Source organism: Cygnus atratus, chromosome 2, assembly GCF_013377495.2.
Source record: "Cygnus atratus isolate AKBS03 ecotype Queensland, Australia chromosome 2, CAtr_DNAZoo_HiC_assembly, whole genome shotgun sequence".
Lineage (NCBI taxonomy): Eukaryota > Metazoa > Chordata > Aves > Anseriformes > Anatidae > Cygnus > Cygnus atratus.
The window spans coordinates 25,172,915-25,194,594 of NC_066363.1; the positions used below are offsets into that span (position 1 = coordinate 25,172,915).

A 21,680-nucleotide genomic window follows, 5' to 3' on the forward strand; every position below is an offset into this window, starting at 1 on the left:
TTACTGTTGATGGTCATGCTGCTGCTGCTGCTCGGGAATATGCTGAATAACTTCATAAACTGTACTAAGCATATCCTGGCCTGGGACAGTGGCAGAGCCAGGAACAGAGTGACTTGAAACCTAAAAATAGCAAAGAGTGTTTCTGCTGTAAGTACAAATGGGAAAAGGTTCAACAGAAATGAAACTGGTAATGTAACTTCTCTTTCTCTCTCACACACACTTTAACAACAGAATATCCCTTCATCAACATTTTGGGCATGGATTTAACAATTCATCTCTATTAGTTCATATTTCATTCTGGGTAAATTTTCATCATGTTTATAGTAATGCAAGCAAAATTCAATTAGGATCTAAGAAGATTTAGGATGCAGCTTTTGCATTTAATATAACAAGTACTTTATATTACTATTCTGCAAGTCAAGGAAGGAACATTTAATAACAGAAGATATAAGTAGGAGAATAGATAGTAAAAAAGGAGAAAATATTTAGGGAAAAAGCTCAGTATAGAACTCCCACCAGCATGTCAAAGTGAGAGAACTGTGAGAAATTTTCATAAAAAAGTAGTAACGAAATTGTCCAATATGTTATGTATACAAATCACTTCTTATGCCAACACACCTAGACTCATAATCCATAAGGATTTCTTTCCATATCCAACCTCCAGTTCTTCATTATCTCCATTTTCTTATTTTTCCATTTTTTGCTAGCGAAAATGAATCAGTGGATCAGATGCTGACTATATCTGCAATGTCACAAATCTGAGTAGCTAAACCAGGGGAGCTTCTCCTGTTTCTTGAAATTATGCTGGAGATTAGAATGGATTTAAGTACTTGTAAATCCACTTTGCTGTGGTCACCTCTCCTTTCTGACTTACTAAGGCTCTGATTCTGCAAGATACTTAAGCAATGATCAGACTCTCTGATACGATCAGCCCTAGGGATATCAGAGGATACTCAGTGCTGGTATGATTTAGGTTCTGAATTCTGTGTTTGCTAAGCCTCTTATTGTCACAAGCATTCACAGACCCAGTTTGGCCCCTCCATTTTCTAAAAGCTTTCTATCTCTGGTGCTGGAAAATTCTGTTCTTACACTTTTACTATAGCAGGCTAGCCCTTGAGTGTCTGTCAATCGTCTAATCCCAACAGAGAAAAGGGTTTACTACCTATGGTTGTTTTTGTAATACATCATGTATGGAGAGAAATAATTACAATAACAAAATAGCCTTGACTATTGATGAGCCCCTACATGATTATGTTTAAGAGCTGTCCCTTACCTGACCATCCTGATGCTTTCCAAATGTACAAGACTACCGCCAGAAATTTTCCCTAACAGGAAAGTTCTTCTTGTACTTCCTTCAAGTTTCAGACTGTTGCCCCCAAATTCTGTGGTCTGATTTCTTGGTTTTCTTTGTCATTTTCCTAGAATCACTGAACCATAGGATCATAGAATGTCTTGGGTTGGAAGGAACCTTAAAGACCACCCAGTTCCAACCCCCTGCCATGGGCAGGGACACCTCCCACCAGACCAGGTTGCCCAAAGCCCCATCCAGCCTGGCCTTGAACACCTCCAGGGATGGGGCATCCACAGCTTCTCTGGGCAGCCTGTGCCAGCGCCTCACCACCCTCTGAGTAAAGAACTTCCTCCTAGTATCTAATCTAAATCTCCTCTCTTTTAATTTAAAAGCATTCTCCCTTGTCCTATCATTATCTGCTCAAGTAAAAGGTTGTCCACCTTTTTTATAAGCCTGCTTTAAGTAAAGAAAAGCTGAAATAAGGTCACCCTGGAGCTTTCTCTTCTTCAGGCTGAACATCCCCAGCTCTCTCAGCCTGTCTTCATAGGAGAGGTGCTCCAGCCCTCTGATCATCTTCGTGACCCTTCTCTGGTCCCACTTTAACAGCCCCACACCTTACTTGTGCTGGGGGCCCCAGATCTGGATGCAATACTCCAAGTGAGGCCTCACAAGGGCAGAGCAGAGGGGGACAATCACCTCCCGCCCCTGCTGGCCGCTCCTCTCTTGATGCAGCCCAGGACACAGTTGGCCTTCTGGGCTGCAAGCACACACTGCTGGCTCATGTTGAACTTCTCGTCCACCAGAACCCCCAAGTCCTTCTCTGTAGGGCTGCTCTCAATGAATTCTTCTCCCAGTCTCCTCATTCACTTGGGATTGCCCCAACCCAGGTGCAGCACCTTGTATTTGGTCTTGAACCTCATCAGGTTCATGTGGGCCTATTTTTCTAGCTTGTCCATCTTACACCACAGCAGAATAATGGCCAATAACAGCATCTGTACAGTCACAGTGCAAATAAATAGCATATGTAGTAGAGACTTTTTTCTGCCAGCAAAATGCCTGTGCTTAAGTCCTCCCTTGCTATACATGAAACTACCAAAAGAATTCTTGTGACGTATAACTGAGATTTATTTTGTGTATTTTTACAAACAATACTTTAAATATCTCTTGAGGCTTTTCTGCATTGTCAAAGTTGTATGTTGTGCGAGCAACAATACAGAGACAAGGGAGTATGGTTCACTATTACTAATCTACCCAACACTACTGATATTCTTTTAACATAGGGTAACTGAACTGAGATTGTTCCATGTAGAATTTGGGTAGTTCCCTCCTGCACCATGATGATACATGTACTGAACTAGTAACTTAGTAAAGACAGAGAAAGCACTGAGAAAACAATAGTTATGAACAGGGTGTCACAAAAGCAACTATGAAAAGCAGCAGAAATGAACTGACAAAAGGATTCTAGTGCAGACATTTGGTACTCCTTAAGAAATAGAAAAAAACAATCAGTTCGCAACATAAAATCACATACCCTAGAACCACTGGCATGATCAGGAATAGCAACAAATTCATAGATCCCAAAATCATCCAACGCACTTTCATGTCCTAAAGTTAAAATGAACAAACATGAAAAACATGTCAAGATGTAATATAAATCTGGAATAGACAGTTTAAATATGGATGGGAAAACTCATTTGGCCTAATTTCAAAACCAAACCAAACCAACAAACAGCTGAATATTGGATGCTTGGTCTACTTCAAACCACTTTAAACCACTAAGATGGCATGGAGCAAGGCAGGGCAGCTGTACCTCTGGTGTGCACACTGCTTGGTGATCTCCAGGGCCTCAGACCAAGAGCAGAGCATCCAGCTGAGCTCAGTTTTTTTCCATGAGCATGGTTCTTGGGCAGTGGAGTTTTATGATACAAGCCCAATTATAATATTTTATTATGATCTCAAGATTTTGGTATTGCTTGGTGCCATTAACATTCAGAAGTTTAACTTTAACTTACATGAACAGCTTGAGTTCAAGCCAGCAGGATGCATACTGCTGTGAACTCTACACATGAGCTAAACCCATGCTGACCTGTTCTCCTTTTGGTTTTATCCTAAGAAAGCTAGAATAGAGGTGTACAGCCCAAGCTAAAAACACGCTTCCCTTCCTTTCCTTCCTTCTTTTTGTATGTAGAGATGCTATTTTTCAGTAAGAATGGGTTTGACCTTATGCTCACACTTCTTTCATTAGCATTACCTGAAAATGTCTGTGCCTTTCTGTAATCAGCCTCTGGCCTAAAAAACATAAACACGCTTTTTAATTTGATGTCACAAGCCAAGGAGAGAAAATTAATATGACAAAATGTAATTCTTGTAATGGAGAGGATTTCAAAACCAAAAAAATGATTTTTTTTTTGTACCTGCTCTGCAGCTTCTGTCGTATCACTGAAAAGAAGAGAAAAAAAGAAAAAATAATTCTTTATGTTCTAATATTTCAGAAGAATAGCCAGAACATGCTTAACTTTTACATACCTTTATGTGGCTGATACCTTTTCCATATGAACAGAAAGACCATAATTAGGATCAAAAATAATGAAATTCCAGTTATTACTGCAAGAGATGACAAAGATTTTCCTTTGTGGGCCAGCTTTTCCAATCCTGTGTCAAAGAAGATGAGTACTGCATTTAGTCTCCTGTTCTGTACAAAGTGATATTCCAAAAATGAAAAATGCATCTTTATAAATTCATACAAAGCTAGTATATAAGTATGAAATTGATATAAATTTTAGGTTCCTGTGAATTGGTAATGATTCCCCACAAATCACCTAAGTTGGGAAAGCAATGATAAGCATACCAGAAAGGAGTCCAGAACAGAATGGTACCTAGAGCTAAATGAAGGTCAGTAAACATAATCCAGGAATTACAGCACCACAAAAAGTAAATGAATGTGTTCTGGTCTTAGTCACAGAGACTCTGAAGTGCAAAGAAAACAGGTGACAGAACCTGTAGGTACCCAGGAAATCAAGGGTGAACCAGGAGCAAGGATCAGGTCTCCACAGTGATGGAATCACCGTGGATTAACAGCAAACCCTCTCCTCTGTAGGTTGTTGTTATAGGATATGGATTTCCACTCCGCCAGACCAACAGACATGTCAAACAAATCATGAGGTGAGATAGTTTTTTCTTCTTCTAATAAAAATGCATTTAGCTGGTTGTGTTTGTGTCAGACTGTGTTAGGAAATAGCAGGAGACTATCACGCTTTCAAAGCACTCTATTTGCAAGCCAAGACTGGAATTTGGTAGCTTCCAAAACTGGCTTTCCGAAACCCAACGAATGCCATCCTGTCCCACACGGGAGTCCTGCAGGGACAGCGGGGTGTGTTTAGAGTCAGCAGGGCTGGACAATTTCACATACACACAATTATATGCCTCCCTGGTATATTTTACTGCCTGATAGAGCAGCCTGCATTTAGCTAGATGGTAGGGCAGAGCCTCACTCCTGGCACCACAGCAGACAGAAGGCAACAAGCTCCCTCATTTCTAGAGCTAAGGGGTGAGGTATCTGCCTGAGCATGGCTCTTGGGCAGTGGAGCTCTATGATACAATTTTGCACACCTCAGAAATTGGTAAGGTAATTGTGTGCTGTACAGCATTTGAATTAACACTCAGACATCTGTGTCAGAGCCACCTAGATGGCATGTGGTGTGTCAGATGTGCTGCAGCTTCTCACAGGGACCATAAATGAGTATCTTCCCCTCTGCTTCAGTGTTTGGCTTTCCGTGGATCAGCACAGGTTTCTATTCATGTCAAAGTGCCTACAGATGAAGTTGCTCTTCCTCTCCCTTTAGGTTATTAGGTCTTCATGAATGGCTGGAGCCAGCACCTTGTATCTACCTAGCAGTCCTTGTGTTGTGTACATTTTCTACTTCATGCATGAAAGGGTGATATGCTGGTCACCAGCACAACTGCTATTTGTCTCTCAGGTTGTCTGCCCTTACTTAAATAAATAAAATGAAATGTCTTATAAAGTGCAAATATCACAAAGGTAGTGGTGTGCAGGCAACAACACTGCAGAAACCATGTTTGATAGTACCAAAGTTTGATTGGCTTTGCTAATAGAATAAAGAATTATAATTACAGTGATCAAGCAAGCAATTCCTAGACTGAAAACTATCAGGTGAAAATAGAGAATACCTAGGGAAAAAAGAAACCAGTGCAGATTATGTAAAGCTGGAGTAGCCCAGACACTGATAGCTTCATCCATCCCACACTTCAGGTTGTTCAATATGCAGGAGACTGCAGGACACTTTTTGCTAACATAGCACTGAAGGCAGAAGACAAAATTGTCCAGGGGGCTTGTCATGGGACCAGAGGTTAAGACAATACCTGTAACACTTAACACAACTACCCTCCTGTCCTAGGGCTGCATGCATGTCTCTTTCCCTCTGTGTTTACTCTTCATTTACAACCAATTGATATTGATCCTTCTTTCAAGTAGTTTGTGCTGGATGGGAGGGAAATCATCCCAGCTGTAGGAGTTGCATAGTAGGAGGAAACAACTGAACTGCTGTAGTTTTTCTAAAGATTTTTACATCACTGACAGTCTGGTTATTTATCAAATCCCATCAGAATCTAATAATTTATGTTCGCTTGTATTCATGTCTATATAGATACATGGGATTTATTTCCTTTTTCTGATATACACATTAGCAGAACTTTTCCAGCAAGATTTACCGATACAACGCGAGCAGAACATATACAATTATATACACAGAAACATGTTGAAAACACCTACATAGTACTTGAAAAGACAGGAATTTGAAAGTTAGGAAATGCCAAGCACAATTGCTTGTGTACTCTTAATTCCCACCTCTTGCTCTGAATGGTGTAGAATTCGCTAATTAGAAGCCATGTCACAGTCCACACATGTAAATAAATGCTGTGTATTTGCCAGTGCCAGTTTTATTAACACAATTCAGATGTGCATTATTTAGCTGGATGTATTTCCAGCACACCTATGGACTCCTATACAGAGCCAGCATCTACTCACATCATGTAACTCAGTGCCATTGTGCTGGCTTTGGGTGCAGTGAGAAGTTCTGGTTACTGTGTGGATTAAATGTGTGGATTTCAAACAAGATGCATCCCAAACATTTAGGAAAATAAATCTCTGCAATTTCACCATATTTTTTCTTATTCTTTCAATGTACTTCTTTCATCAAGAAACAAACAAACAAACAAAAAACTTGGAAAGACATCTGAGACCTTAAAAATCCTCTTTAAAAATAATAATTTTAAATTTAGACTCAATAAATCTTATCTCCACAAGCACATTTGTGCAGAAAGCAAAGAAGTGGTCTTTACATGCATTTAATGCTCAAACTGACTCAGTTTGAGGACTGAGAAATTACTTGTGTACATAATGAGATAGATCCTATTATTTTAAAATCTAACTAGTCTTGGGCAAAACCAGATTGTGGTTAGTGCACTTTTTGATATAATTGTAATTTATTGATAAAATTGTTGATGATTTTTTCATTAATTAGGTAGCTGTTACTAGTGCCATAGAGGTGAGTTTCAATCTGAAACTAAGGTTAGATTGTAAGCTCTTCCAAGCCATTGATGTTCCTATTGCTGCTTAAATGGCATTTCCAGTGTTTTGAAAGGCACAGTCCAGGCTCTGTAACTAGGATCATAGGAAGAGGGAAAAGGCATATGGAAGAGAATTCATAGCCTTTGTTTAATTAGTTTAATCCCATAAAATTTTTGTTAATTCTGTAAATTCTGCTAAGCAGATTAGCCTGAGCAGGGTCACTGAGGTTCAGCCTGGTGGGTGAATTCATACCTTTTATGTTCAATCAGTGCTCCATTGCAACAGGTGGGCTCAACATCTGGATTTAGTGCTATCTGAATAAATATTCTTCAGGAAGAAATGGCTGGAGAAGGGGGACTCTTTTTTTCCCCCCAAATACACAGGATAAAATATTTTGAAAGCTTTATTTGGGTAAAATATTTGTCAGTTAGGAAATGTATGTTTTTAAGTGCAACTAAACATGAAGTTCTGGATTTTTCCCTCCTTTTGGGGCTTTAAAAGGAAATCTCAGCTGAATTTCTTATTTCTTACTGATGAATATACCATACAGCTTCAATGAACTTCCTGGGGAAATGTCGTTCTTATTTCTAATGACACATAGCTCTGTTTGCATTTTCTTTCTCCACTAACTGTAACATTTAAAATGCAGCATTCTCATTGCAAAATTGCAACCTGTCTTCCTTTCAGCATACTTAACCCCAAGGATTTGTGATGATTACATACCAGCTTGAATAATGGACATCTGCTCACCTTGTTTACCTTACTAACAAATGGCTGAGCTCTTTGTTCTGCACAAGCAAAATTGCTTTGTTAAATTTTCTAAACTGCAGTCGATTACATCTTTTTTGAACAGTAATAGCACATGGTCCTTATCTGAAAATACTTGTATTGATCCTTATTAATAAGAGATATCAGAGTGCCTCAGTATCTTATTCTTAGCTGTGTGCTTCTGCAGGTTTCCTGAAAAATTGCTTTTTTGCTCTTTAACACAATCTGATGCAGGAATTGAGGTTATAAATTATGGGAAACACAGGAGACATGCTCAGCAGAACATAGTGGCCAGTTCATAGTTTCTTAAATGTGAAAGCAAAATAATTTTTACAAGCAGATTGTAATTCATTCATCATCACAGCTTGCATTATCACCATATGCTAAACTGAAGCTCTTATAATACCTATCTTCTCACAATTGGAAGATATTAAAGACCCTCACTGCTGTTAGTCTGTGACTGGTTACTTTAGCCAGGGATGTATGATGGAGACTCTCCCATGTACTGACCACCGTGGGGCCCCAGGGCTCACAGCTCCTGAAAGGCAGAGAATGAGACAGTGAGCCTTGGACAAAATCTGCCCTTGGCAGGAAACGCCCACCCTGGCATCCAGCAGATTTTTGCAATGTTTTCTCCATTTATTGTTATCATTTTTAAAAGCACAAAGTAAGAAACAGAGCAAGAAACATATAATTCTGCCATGGTAGTTGGTCATGATGAGGTTTGCCTACTCAGGAAGTTTTTCTACTCACGGGATAAAGCTCCAAATAGCCAAATGTATTTTAGTGTCAAACTGCCACAAAACTTCAATATCTCAGGGGGTCTTGTCCCAGGCTGTGACACACTGTGAGTAAAACCTTCGTCCCATTGAATGGCCCCAAACCCTTTAACTACATTGTTAGAAAGACCTCACTTCACACATATATTCTCTCTGTAAGAACAGATTTCTTTTCCTCATATTGACACTCTCGTCAGATGTTATAGTTATAGCAAGGAACTAATCTCCTTACCTGCAGAAGTAATGATCACTGTGAAGTGAGTTTCATCTCGTTTTCCAGTCACGTTGTTGAAAGCACGGCACATATAATCTATTGTCTTCTGGGACACTTTATCAGATACCACTTCCAGGTGGGGTCCGTATTTGATTACCTGAGTAGTGTTGTCATCCCTTTGAATCCATGAGTAAGTATTTGGTGGATTTGAGTCTGCTGAGCAGTCAAACAGTATAGCTTCCCCTATGTCAACTGTGAACACTGCCCCTACATTCAGACCTTTGTCTGACTTAACTCTGAGTCCATAAGGTCCATCTGCATTGAAAAAGAAAAAAGAAAACATTGTGGAAAAAAATAAAATAGAAGTACACATTTAAACTTTAGGTAAAAGCATATCTTTAAACTTGGAATCTTTAAACTGGACTGGTCTTTAGAATGGCTGTCATTAGATTAAATTATTTCAATTAAAAGACTTTCAATTCAATAATTTGATCTTTACCAGGTTTATCTCAGACTACACCAACTTAATGCTGATCTAATCACTGTTCAGGGAAACAGCACAGGTCTATGTTCAGTACCATAAAAATAATGAAAACTGATCACAGTTGGAAAAGTTGTGAAGTAAAGGAACAATTTTTCATGTTCATACTAGACCTTTTCTACTCAAATGCCAAAGTTATTGGTATAAGTAATCTCTCTGCATATTTAAAGGTGAATAAATGAGCTTTGAAATACATAAATAGTCACTGTAATACTCAGCAGTATAATAATTATTTGCATAACTGTCCTAGAGATATACTTTAGAGTGGGGTGTGCCTTAGATAACTTCATAAAATGTTTTCAATAAATGACTGCTAAAATAAATTTTAACCTTCCCTTATTTTAGTATGTTTCTACTGCTTTGACATTTAGGTTTCTTTCAAGAGCAAGCCCTTGCACCTTACTCCAGACAGCTAGACTTCTGAATATAGTTAGAAGAGACACATACTGTCCAGCTGACATGTGCTCATTACTTAGATAACTGAGCAGCTAAGTATTTTTAGGGTAATCTTCATAAGAAAATGGGGAGGTAAACAATATATTTAAGTACAATAAGTGTATTTCCCATGCTATTTTAATAGATCATATAGGATCCTGATTTTTTCCATCTTTACGTGTTAAAATCTATTTTTACAAGGATCTGAGTATAGAAAATAACGTAGAGAATAAAATAATAAAAATGTGCCTTATTAAATGACTTTTTCCAGTCAAAAGAACCAGTCATTTTAGTGCTGATAATTCTCTAAGGGCTTCCATGTGCAATCAAACCGTACAGACCTACTACCGACAGATGCTAAAAGAAGCCAAAAGACACTATGCAGTGTCACAGAAAAGTTCACCCAGAACAGCATAGCAAGAAGACAGATAAGTCAATATTATTTCCATTTTAATGTGATCAAGTAATATTTCCATGTTCCTATGGTTGTCTGGAAGCATTAAAATAATGTAGCTGGTTTTGAATGTGAAATATGTTGTCATATCAAGAGGAACACTGGCTTCTTTCAGATTCTCTATTTCTTATCAGGAAATTCAGGCTAACATTAGATTTACCGGTAACATGTACGGTTCTATTTATTATCTGCCTCACTTTATGAGAATGACCTCTTCTTCAAGAGCACATAGCAAGCTGCACACAGGCTGTTTCATGTGTGCTTTTGTGGTTTTCTTTCCCAATTTGTGAAGGTTTAGGAAAGAGAATGGAGACTATGACACAACGACCTGAATGTAGTCCATTTTTAACCACACATGCCTATTTTACAACTTACAGTTGTCAAGATTTCTATTTCCTCTACTTACGTCTTAGTGATAAGCTTTCTGCGGTCTCATTTTAAAGAAGACCCAGCATCATGTGTGATATTTTGTTGGGCAACACAATACAGATCCACATCAGAATGAATTAGCTCTGCTCTGAGCAACATCACAGGTGCCACTGAGAAGAACCAAGGCATTTTTAAAAATCTAGCAGCTGAGATGCTCCTTGTTTACAGGCTCCATAACTCCTGAGTCATTTGCTTTACTGTACCCAAGTGCCACTTCACCCTATGATAAATACTTCTGGAAAGTGCAAACCTGTCACCACTGCTTTAGTGTGGCTGAATGCACCCCAACTAAAGATTTCTGTGTGCGCAGTGCCCAGTCACCACACCGGCCGCTCACTAGGACTTGCCCCTTGCTTTTTTGTATGGGAAAGGAGAGGGATGTAGTGAACTTTGACTTTTTCATAAATGAAACTAAAACCCCTCACACTATTTATAGGAGGGAACATGATTTTTTTTTTTTTTTTTTTAACTTTTCAGAGTGATTCAGTGATTCCTCCTATCCGACCGTTCTTTCTGCTATTAGCTTTTATTTTCACTGATAATATAACCTTTGGCATATGTAAACAGAGATTAATGGTAAGAATAGCTGACAGGCCTCTCTGTTCCCTCCCTATGGTGGGAGATTGCTGCAGTCTGCAAAAGAATCAGGATTGAGTTCTGCTTCATAGCAGTGCAGCATACACAGCTGGCACTAATGCAGAACCACGCTTTGGTATGAAAGCTGCAAATCAAACTAAACGATTAAAAACTCTGACAACTGCTGTTGCAAAACAAACAAACAAAAAAACACCAAAACTTTTTTTTTTTTTTAAATGAAATAGTCAGATATTGTCAAGGTCTGAAAAGTAGCTTCACCTCGGTGAAGTCCATCCTTGAAGAAGTTACCATCAGATAATTCTTCAGAGTTTGGATCAGACCGTTGCCTCTCCTGGACTTCGCATACGTCACTGTGATCCCTAAACACTAGGTAGCTGAGGGGCATATGCAGCTTAAAGTATGATTCTGATAAGCAAATAATCAGCATTTTCCTTTCTGAGACTAAATATATTCTGGATTCTGAAAGTCCAAAGGAATGAAATCCCACTTAATCTATTAACTTCAACTCCATCGCTACAATACAGCTGTTTCTGTTGCAGCCTCCATGACAACTTCTTCTTCTCTTGAAATAATTAATTTCTGGATCAAGCTACTGCAATAGCAATGTTGTATGGTGCATTATCATAATGGAGGAGTAGGACAATATTAATGAAGAACAAAAATATCTTTTGATTCTCAGTAAAAAACAAAACAAAACCAGAATGCCTGCCTTCATGGATCACCCAGTTCTACTTCTTTCCTGTTTCATTCTCAACAGAAACAAGCCTCTCATCTCAGTGCAGCTAGTTAACTAAATGACTTGTAAAATAATAAATCACCTGTTCTGGGCAACAATTTACTGCTCTGTGGGAATATTTCCAATTGCTCCTATCTCCACGAGACTGTTGTAGTTTCTAAGCAGATGGCAGGTATTTACCGTGAGTGACCTTTTTTTTTTTTTTTTTTATCACTTACAGTAACTCCCCCGCAGCAATGACATATGGCACATGGGGATCCTGGGGCCTATCCCGGAGTGTTATTGACAACTGCTGGGTGGAAGACAAACCACCTCTGCAGGAAGAGGTTGGACGGGATTATGGGACTTGGTATAGCTCAGGAAGGAAGGCCCCAGTTCCCATCACAAATTTGGATGTAAATAGTAGTGCAAGCACTGCAGTCTTTCACGATTGCATTGTTTTCTCTTCATATGTATTTTTTTTAATATATATTTTAAGTTGCACACAAAGCAAATCCTTGATTCTGATGAAACAAAACGTATATTCTGAAAATACAACTACTTATAGTGATATCTCCATCTGTGGAAAAAAAATGGAATCTGAGATATTTTAGTATATCAGCATCACCCAAGCAAAAAAGTGTTCTAGAAATGTGGACAGAGAAGTAACAATGAAATTTTAAAATTCTGCTAAGTAATCAGTTGAAAATAGGTTTTCATGTAGAAGTTGGAAAGGGTTTTCAAATTTGCAGGAAAATATACGTGGTTGGGTGAGGGGGAAGGAAGGAAGCCGTACAAGAACTGAGACTAAGGGGCACACACCTTGTCAGTGCAAGTGTCCCAGACAGCCACCAGTGCAAGAAATGCTCTGGAGCTAGTTGTGCACACAGCAAATCAGAAATCCCAACACTGAACAGACAGTGCCACAGATTAACACAGCAGTCAGAAAGGTGTCAACAGTGCATTTTCAGCTTGCTTAGAGATAATTTTTGCATGATTTGCAAAATGGTTTTTTGCAAACTTTGCAGCTGTCTTAGAGATCATTTAAGTAAACATCTTAAAAGAACACCATCACAAACCCTTAAAAATATTTCATAGCAGTGTTCTGCAAGCAATGATGGCCAAACGTGAGGCCATCATAGCCTGCTCTTCATGGCCTATTAAAACCATTTTTTTTTGTCATGTTACTCATCTATTTTAGATCCTGGTGTTATTTCCAGCCACAGACACTTAAATGACAACTTTTGACTGAAGGGGTTACTCACATGCCTAACTAACCAGTTGAGTATTGACAGGATCATGAAATTGGGTTACCAGATCTTCAGAACAGGAATCTCCAGGTGGATAGTGTTCTTAACATCACACCTATATAATTAGCTTGTTGAGAAGTTACCTTTCACAGAGATGAGGTGCATTGAAGAACAAGGTATATTTGCAAAGAGACTTATTTTCTTTTATCAAGCTAATATAGCTGAAAAAATATAGCTGGGTTTGGGGTACAGAAATCTCTCATTGTGTAAAACAGAAAGTTTCAAAAAATGCAGAAGATGGGTACTCTTTCTTGGCTTCAGCTTTTCCTTAATTGTAGAGTAATTGTAGAGACTGCCTAAAAATCTCGTTTCACTTACAGTAAACCATTACACTTTCCACAGCACTGCTTCTTGGGGGACCTATGCAAATCAACAGTAACAGCAACAAAATAATAAATGAATTTGAACCAAAACCTAAAGCGTCTCCGAACTTTGCAAGGATCAGTATGGGACCTTATATGGCACAAAGGAAACCTTGGGACTGTAGGACTGAAAGGGATGTTTTGTCCCACTGAAGTCAGCCTTCCACTACAGTAAACTGTCACAGTACAGAATCCCATTCATACATTTGTCAATCCATGGCAATAGTAACGTGCACAGCTCTTGCAGAACCTCCTTACTCCAACAGCTAGAAAACATCTAGTTTCCAGTCAAAATACATGGCTACACAGGTAAACTTCATTGATATACTCCCAGTCTTTATGCTGACATCATTAATGAAAGCGTTAAACAGGACTGGGCTCAAAATTATCTTGAGGAATCATCAAATCATAGAGTGGCTTGGGTTGGGAGGGACCTTAAAGATCACCCAGTTCCAACTCCCTGCCAGAGGCAGGGACACCTCCCACCAGACCAGGTTGCCCAGGGCCTCATTCAGCCTGGCCTTGAACACCTCCAGAGATGGGGCATCCACAGCTTCTCTGGGCAGCCTGTGCCAGGGCCTCACCACCCTCATTGTGGAGAATTTCCTCCTAACTTCTAATCTAAATCTCCCCTCTTTTAGTTTAAAGCCATTCTAACTTGTCCTATCCCTACACCCCCTGACAAAGGGTCCCTCCCCAGCTTTCCTGTAGGCCCCTTTAGGTACTGGCAGACTGCTATAAGGTCTCTCTGAAGCCTTCTCTTCTCCAGGCTGAACATCCCCAATTCCCTCAGCCTGTCTTCATAGCAGAGGTGCTCCAGCCCCCTGATTACCCTTGTGGCCCTCCTCTGGACTCTTTCTAACAGGTCCTCGTCCTTCTTCTGCTGGGGACCTCAGAATACCACCACCACCAGTTCTTCAGCCTGGTACTTCCTGTGTTCAGCTTTTGGATAATGTTTGCTCTTTCTACTTTGATCAATATTTTCATGTATACCTATCTGATTGGTTTTCTTTGAGTCACACTTCCTCCAGATTTGATGATGCCTGTATGGTGGGACACTTGTAGTTTATATGTTGATTCTGCAGTTCATGCTGATCTCCACAACTCCATATCACAGAGTGATTTTTTATTACACTATTATAAGTTATAGCTGCTACAAACAAGCTTGTTTTGAATGCAAGCTCACATATAATGTTGACTCAATAGTTTTCTGCCTCTCTTCCATAGTTAGAGGCACTCTTTCCAGCCAGATCTTTTATACAAAGGTAATTATGAATATTTCATATACTCACAATATATGGTTGGTGCAATTTGCTCACTTTCCATTGCACTGACAGGGTTGGATACCAAACAGCTGTAATTCCCAATGTCCTCTTTTACAACAGGAACAATTAGAAGTGTAGCATTGTTTGATGAAAAGATATAGTTAGGGCCAGCACGGAGAAGCTTGCCATTTTTCATCCACTGGTAAACTACCCTTGTGCCTTTTCCCACGGTACATTTTAATGTGATATTCCCCACGTACTCCACTACCCCAGAAGATGGCTCAGTCTGTACAATTGGTTGCGTGACAGGAACTATAAAATAAAGAGATATGAAGAGTTATAAAAGTGACTAGCCAGTACATTACAGCCTTCACTGCTAAGACAATGCAAACACCAGTCATCATCCTCTCCGGAAAGTATTGATATTTCAAATTGTATTTGTTAAATATGGTTAAAGGTTGAAAAAAGAATGCCATGCTCTCAGCTGGTGACTGTAAGAATTGTTCAAGTATTTAAACAAAACTAGACTGTTTATATTACTGGTTATAAGACAAAGGCTGCAGTTGGGTATACCAGTGTCTCCAACTCTGGTCCCATAAGCAAATTCCTGTGGCCACAGCAATGAAAAGAGTGCAAAGGATCACATTGCCCACAGTGAGTGACTTCCCCAACAGTGCTGCCTGTGGCTTGGCTGGCACCGGGACCCACTGAAACACACTCCCAACCCGGTCGTGAGGATGACTGCAAACTGGCACAGGTGTGGGAGTGAAATGGCAGCTGCAACTTTATCACGTTAACGTCTCATTCATTTAATTGTTTCAAGCCAAACAGCTACAGTGCTCCCTGCATATAATCCATAAACTGCAGTTCATTGAAAATCGATATGTCCTTATGACTGATAGCATAATGGAGCCTTATGAAACAATATTTCATATATTTGTCATATTATTTATTGGTTTCTAGATTCCTTAAATGTTTTACTTATGATCAAGAAATATAGTCAGTACATTAGTTTGTTTAAAGATGGCTTATTGCAGCATTCCCTCCAGCAGAAGTGGAAAATAACGTAACAATAATTGGCATTTATTCATGCACAGTTGGAATAAATAATGCACTATCATAACTGGATTCCAAGAACCAGTAGGTGAAAACTACAGAAATTTTACTTTCAAAATGAAGTTGTTACATTTTACTAACTTACCATCAACAGCTACTTGAATCTTTTCACTGGCAGCTATTGTTACATTTCCACGGACATTGACTTTTACAATATAGTTGCCCTCATCACTGATACGTAACGGATTGATCATCAAAGACGCATTAGGTGGCATGAGGGTAAACTTGTGCTGATATTCCAAGTCTGGTACTACCGTCTGGTTTACAGAGCCAAGCAAGTATTTTGGATTACTTTGAGGCCTCTCAAACAGCCAAATTATTTGGATTTCACAAGCTGTAGTGTTGAAATTGTAGTCAACAGTAAGCTGGAGAGGTTGCCCCTCAATACCATGGATTGTATGAGATGGTACTGTCAGCTTCAAGGCAGAACAAATACCTGCATAAAAATGAAAACCAAACAAATAAACAAATCCAAAACACAAATGGGAACACTGGAAGAAACAAATGAAAAATTCTCACAGAGAAAAAATTCTCAGAGTTAAAACTTTTTTTTTTTTCTTTATGGTAATGATTCAGATTTCAAGTAAGAAATGGGAAAACTCTCCTTCGCTTCAGTGGAGTAAGATCTAGTTGCAGAGCTCCAGCTTTGAAATACAGGAAAAGCCAAAGCTGGAAGGATATTTGTGATTTCTGGTTAGATTTTTTTTTCCAGTTTTTGCAAGTTTGATGAAAATGAAGAAAGGTGAATTTACCTTAATGTTTAAAATATTTTCTTCAAATATATTTTCAATTTGCAGAGCTCCTATTGTCTAATAGTCTTCAAATGCAAACTCAATTTCGAGGATTTTTTTTTTTTTTGGTGTGTGTTTATTCAGGAAGAACTTTGTTACTGTTACTTTGCCAGTTATACTGAGAAATCAATGAAAAAATCTAAGAAGGCCCACTTTCACAGATTGGTGTGATTAAAATGACAGTAATTAGTCATTACTATTGTCTGCACTGTACCCTTCAGACTAAATTCAAGAAAGATTACTAATCTTGTAAGAAAAAGCAAGAATTAAGGTTTTCTGCTGATATGCACAAAAGCAAAATTTCCAGTCCCCTGATGACCTCCAAGAGCACTGCCTCCTTCAGGGTGCAAAACAGCCGCCCACCCTTCAGTTAATCACCAGCTTTCCCAGGCTTTATTTTAGAACCATTTTTCATCGTGTCATCCTCAGGCAGATTTACAGAACATTATTAAAACTTTACCCTTAGGACTGTGCGATCAATTTCCATGCGAACTTTTCCACGGTGTGAAGCATTGCTATTAACGAATTGATTTCCCAACACCATTATAACTGATAAGACTTCACAGATGAGGAATTGAAGCACAGAGCAAAATAGCAGCAAAAATGTCCACTAATTTCAGATCATCAGTTTGAAATATTAATGACTGTATTTTTCAAAGCATATACAAACAGCTTTTAATATGTTCGAGATGTAACTCCTATTGACTTCAGACGCAGCTTTGAGGGCTCAGCTTTGAGAGCTCCGTATTTCTGAAAAGTACACACTGCAAGTGCTAAGTCAAAACGCTGGGAGAAAAAAAACAAACAACAACAACCCCTTATTAGTGATAACATGTTGATAAATCTGGTTTAAGTAATCTGTCCACCACTGTGTAGGAATGTGCTGGAAAGAGAAAGAATGGGCTTCCCAGGGACACATGCTGTGCTCACACCGTGCACCAGTTATTCTGAATATCTGTAACCAGGTAACTCTCCTGCTGCAGTACATACACCCTCCACCTGGACGGTATCATTTATATAATTTCCTCAGTTAGATAACAGGAGAATACAAAAATATCAACTCAGTTGGCCAATATGACGTTTGTATATCTTTTGGGGGCTAGAAACTCCAAATTTCACTGCCTGGCTGTTTACGACAAGCTAATAGAGAAAACTGGAGCTGTGTATCAGGGCAGGGCCATGAAAAGAGGTTGGGGGCTACAGTTGCAGCTGGGGAGTGTGTAATGGCAGCAATTAATGCTAGAGACCCTCTGGAAGGACACGACAAGCAGCGGAGCAGGGATGTGTGGGAGAGGACTGGCTCGGGGTAGCTGGCAATGTTGTCCATGCGGCTGAAGGTGCTGCAAAAAACCCACCTCTGAGATACTGACTGTATTGCAGGAAAAATACACATATGCTAAGAAACCTCTCGTCGTATACTGTCTGTTCAGCAGCTAATGAATTTTATAGTCAATGAAAAAGAGGGCTACAAAGTCTACAAAAAAAAGGAGTCATTGTGTAGCTGTGTCCCCTTTTCAGAAAGCTGAACAACACTATACTGAACTATACTCAACTATACTCAACTTCAGACGATGGCTCACAGCATTTCTGAAGATATGGCAGGGAAACCAAAGGAAAACATCTTGGTGCAGCTACTGGGGAGAAAGCTACAGGGGAGAAAGCTATGGGGTAGAAAGCATATAGCTATATGAAGGTGGTGAAATCCCTTAGCAGAAAGACTCACAAACCTACTTTCTCAGGGGCTAAAGAGGAAGCAGGCAGAGGATTTCAGGTTGCACAGACACCAAGGTGTAAAGTACATTAGAGGGTCAGCTGAGACAGGAGGAGAATGGGACAAAAAGGAAGGAAAATTGTAGAAAAGATACTGGGAGACTTAAGTGGAGGATGCACAGGAGCATGTTAAGCACATGCTTAACTTTTTCCAGATCAAAAACCTGAAACAGCTGAAGTACAGGAATTGAAGCCTCCTGTGCTACTTCTTTTAAATATATCTGTGGCCTGTTTTTTTTTTTTTTTTTTTTTTTTTTTTTTTTTTTTTTTAAATGCTGCTCGACTCTTAGGACTACCTAGATTCTAGTTAATAGGAGATGAGTTTTACTGGTTATTGTAACACTTAACAGAGGTGAATTCCCTCCCTGCAAACCTTACGATGCAAATCAAACTGCTGCTGTCCATTTAAGAGAATAATTCCTCAATAAAATCCTTCACAAAATATTTAATGTTGAAAATATATTTCATATGACCAACTAATACACTTCAATTTTTTAAATCTCCTTGAATGAAGTAAAAGACATCTCTCACAAATACTGGGAAATCTGTAAATGATCAATTAAGAGATCTGGCCATACCCTTCCTCGCTAAATGCATGACACTGCTCACTTTCGGGGTTTATCTAGCTGCCAGTAAGTGATCATGCTGTAGGATAAGAAACCAGTAACAGCTGCAGTGGTAATCATAAAATATGTATTACTATTGATACTTCTCACAGATCTGTGCAGAAAAGGAGCAAGAAACAAGCAGGTCCATTGAGCAGGATAACTGGGGACACCAGTACAAAAGCTATCACCATCACAGAAGAAGATAAAGAGAACTGTGGCTGGAAAATTTTATTTCTTCTTGAATAAAAAATGTGGGAATAGAAACCTTAAAATGTGTTCAGCCTGGATCCACGTAATTCATGGGGAAAAGCAGCTCCATTTAACATTGTGAGCTCAGTTAGGAGATTCTTTTAGCAAAGGCGGGCGAAGGTGAGGGAAGAAGCCCTGCTTCCCCCTTGCCAGCCATCCTGTTGTTCATCAGGGAGCAGCTTTGGGCGATTTCAGGCTTTCACCTCCGACTCTGCTGAGGTGGCTTCACAGGGAGCCACCGGCAGGCAGGAGCTCCCCACGGCTGGCAGGCTGAGCCTGAGGCTCGGAGGTGTCACTGGGCAATGACATTCTGCGAAAAGGGCTTTACGGGAGCACTGCTGGGGGCTCCCGCTTTAACAGAGATCAAATCTTTTGCAATCTGGAATATTGGACTAATTTCATAAGTTTTCATTTTTTGCTAAATTAAAACTGAAGACTTACAACTAAACCTTGAATTAGTCTTAATAGTGAAATCAAGTTTATGTGCTCTTACTTATTTCTCATCGAGCACAAATTCCATATAACTCAGACTTATTCCTATAGCTTTCTACATATAATACAATACACATTTTTCAGAGAGGATGGAATTCCCCAAAACAGGTTTTGTACAATGCCCATAAGCCAAGCGGGTTGTACAAAAATGACCTCCATTTGGAGCCCAGTGTTTTGCTTCCATCTCACTCTGCTGTCATCAGTATTAGCAAGCACAACAGGATCGTTATTGACACAAAACAAGGACTGCAGCTTTAGTTTAAATAAAAAACTATGACATAACTTTTGAGTTTACTGCGTAAACTGAAACCTGCTTAGCGAGGTTTTATTATTCTCTGAATTTAACATGCACATCTCCTTGTCACAGTGAGTTTGGATTCTCAACTAAGTTTTACTTAAGTGTTCATTTAGCTCCCAAGGTCTCCAAAAACCCTCAGCTTGGTGTAAGATATCATTAGGTATGTGGCAATAGTTTTGACACTTTTTGCAAATAAGTTCATTTGTGGAAAAAAAAAAGAAGAGAGATATAATGGACCAGGAAATCTGCTACTCCTCTACCCCTTATTTCTCAGGTATGCTCTTCCCATGGTTGGCATTTTTGCCCAAGAACAAGTTTTACCAAGCTTCATTAGTTGACTTGATTCTGCCCTCTGAGGTCAATGTCTTTGGTGGTCTTTGTGTCGTGCCTCCATGCATCTGATTTTTGTCATGACAAAAAGTACAAGCCACACATTTCCCATAGCAGGAAAGGTTTCTATCTGAGTAAGACTATCAGAAGAAACTTGCTAGTGAACAACCATGTACTCCAAAGCATTCTGTTTGCATGCCAATATCTCTTGCAGGATTTTAATCAGAAATGTCCAACAAAGTAGTAATGTAGGTAAAGAAGTGAATATTCACCATATTCTTATCAAAAGGGTTTTTCATTTTTAAAGAAGTCTGATACTCTTCATACAAAACTGCAGTTGTTATGAAGCCAAAGCTCTGGACAAAGTATTAACTCAAAATCAAGGAAACTAGGTGACCATATATGAACTTAGTGGGGAAAAAAAAAAAAGAAAAAAAAAAAGCCCTTACACATGAATTAGTAAAGGACGTACTACATTTGTAATGCTATATATTCCCTCTGGTGATATTTACAAAAACAATTAAATACAGAAAATTTAAATTACAAGATTTTGCAGAAATACAACTTTATCTAACATTTGATCACAGGATCTTCCTGTAAAAGGGCACAGAACGCCTATTTTTTATCAAGTGCACAGATAGCAAATGTACCATTATGAAAACTGCATCCAAATATTGAATAAATGTACTATTAATGCAAGACATTCTTCAGTTGACTGAAATCTTAATTTAGTTTTAGTACTAAGTGCGTTTAAATATTATATATAAATTTTAGGTATTAACTTCAAGTCATCATAATAAACGGAAAAATAACGTATTAGCACTGTCTGAACATAATGCATTTTTAAACAGATGTGTAACACCTTCTCTGTAAACTTTGGTTCAGAACCTGTCAAGCCTTACTTGTTAAAAAGAATGCACTTTGTATATCTTACTTAATAAAACATGACAATATATTTTTTATCAATGCCCATGTTTTATTTACAGATTATGTATAGCACTATTTTTTGTCAGTTTCTAAAAGTTTTAGCTCAATTCATAAAACAGAGTAACACAATCATTAAAAACTTTTAGGCTACATTCTTAAAAGAACACATCTGACAATATAACAGAAATATCTTCAAATTTAGGAGTATAAAAGCAAGCCACATTTCCACAATGAAAATCAAATATAATTCATACTGTTTCTTACCTACAAGCAGAAAATATACTTTGCACTGTAAGTCACAAAATAAGTTGGCTAAAGGGCTCCATGAAAGCATCCTGCCCCATTCAAACAC

The 21,680-nt window shown here is 38.8% G+C and overlaps 1 protein-coding gene across 1 annotated transcript; it reads right to left on the bottom strand.

Moving 5' to 3' along the window:
* HEPACAM2 (HEPACAM family member 2) lies at positions 1-21,662 on the bottom strand. The gene is made up of 9 exons (XM_035545430.2): positions 21,593-21,662; positions 15,949-16,299; positions 14,775-15,059; positions 8,658-8,954; positions 3,818-3,943; positions 3,706-3,730; positions 3,543-3,580; positions 2,823-2,896; positions 1-120 (listed from the first exon to the last, which is right to left on the bottom strand). Exons 1-9 carry the CDS (start codon positions 21,660-21,662, stop codon positions 1-3), a joined length of 1,386 nt encoding a protein of 461 aa, XP_035401323.2.
* Positions 21,663-21,680: the final 18 nt, after the last annotated feature.

Bases quoted from the DNA above. Each gene is read 5' to 3' on its own strand.
- HEPACAM2 (XM_035545430.2), bottom strand. From the start codon at position 21,662: ATGCTTTCATGGAGCCCTTTAGCCAACTTATTTTGTGACTTACAGTGC. The intron at 3,731-3,817 runs GTATGTAAAAGT...TCTTCTTTTCAG, and splicing joins AAGGTATCAGCCACATAAAG to TGATACGACAGAAGCTGCAG. The intron at 121-2,822 runs GTATGTGATTTT...TGCTATTTTTAG, and splicing joins ATCATGCCAGTGGTTCTAGG to GTTTCAAGTCACTCTGTTCC.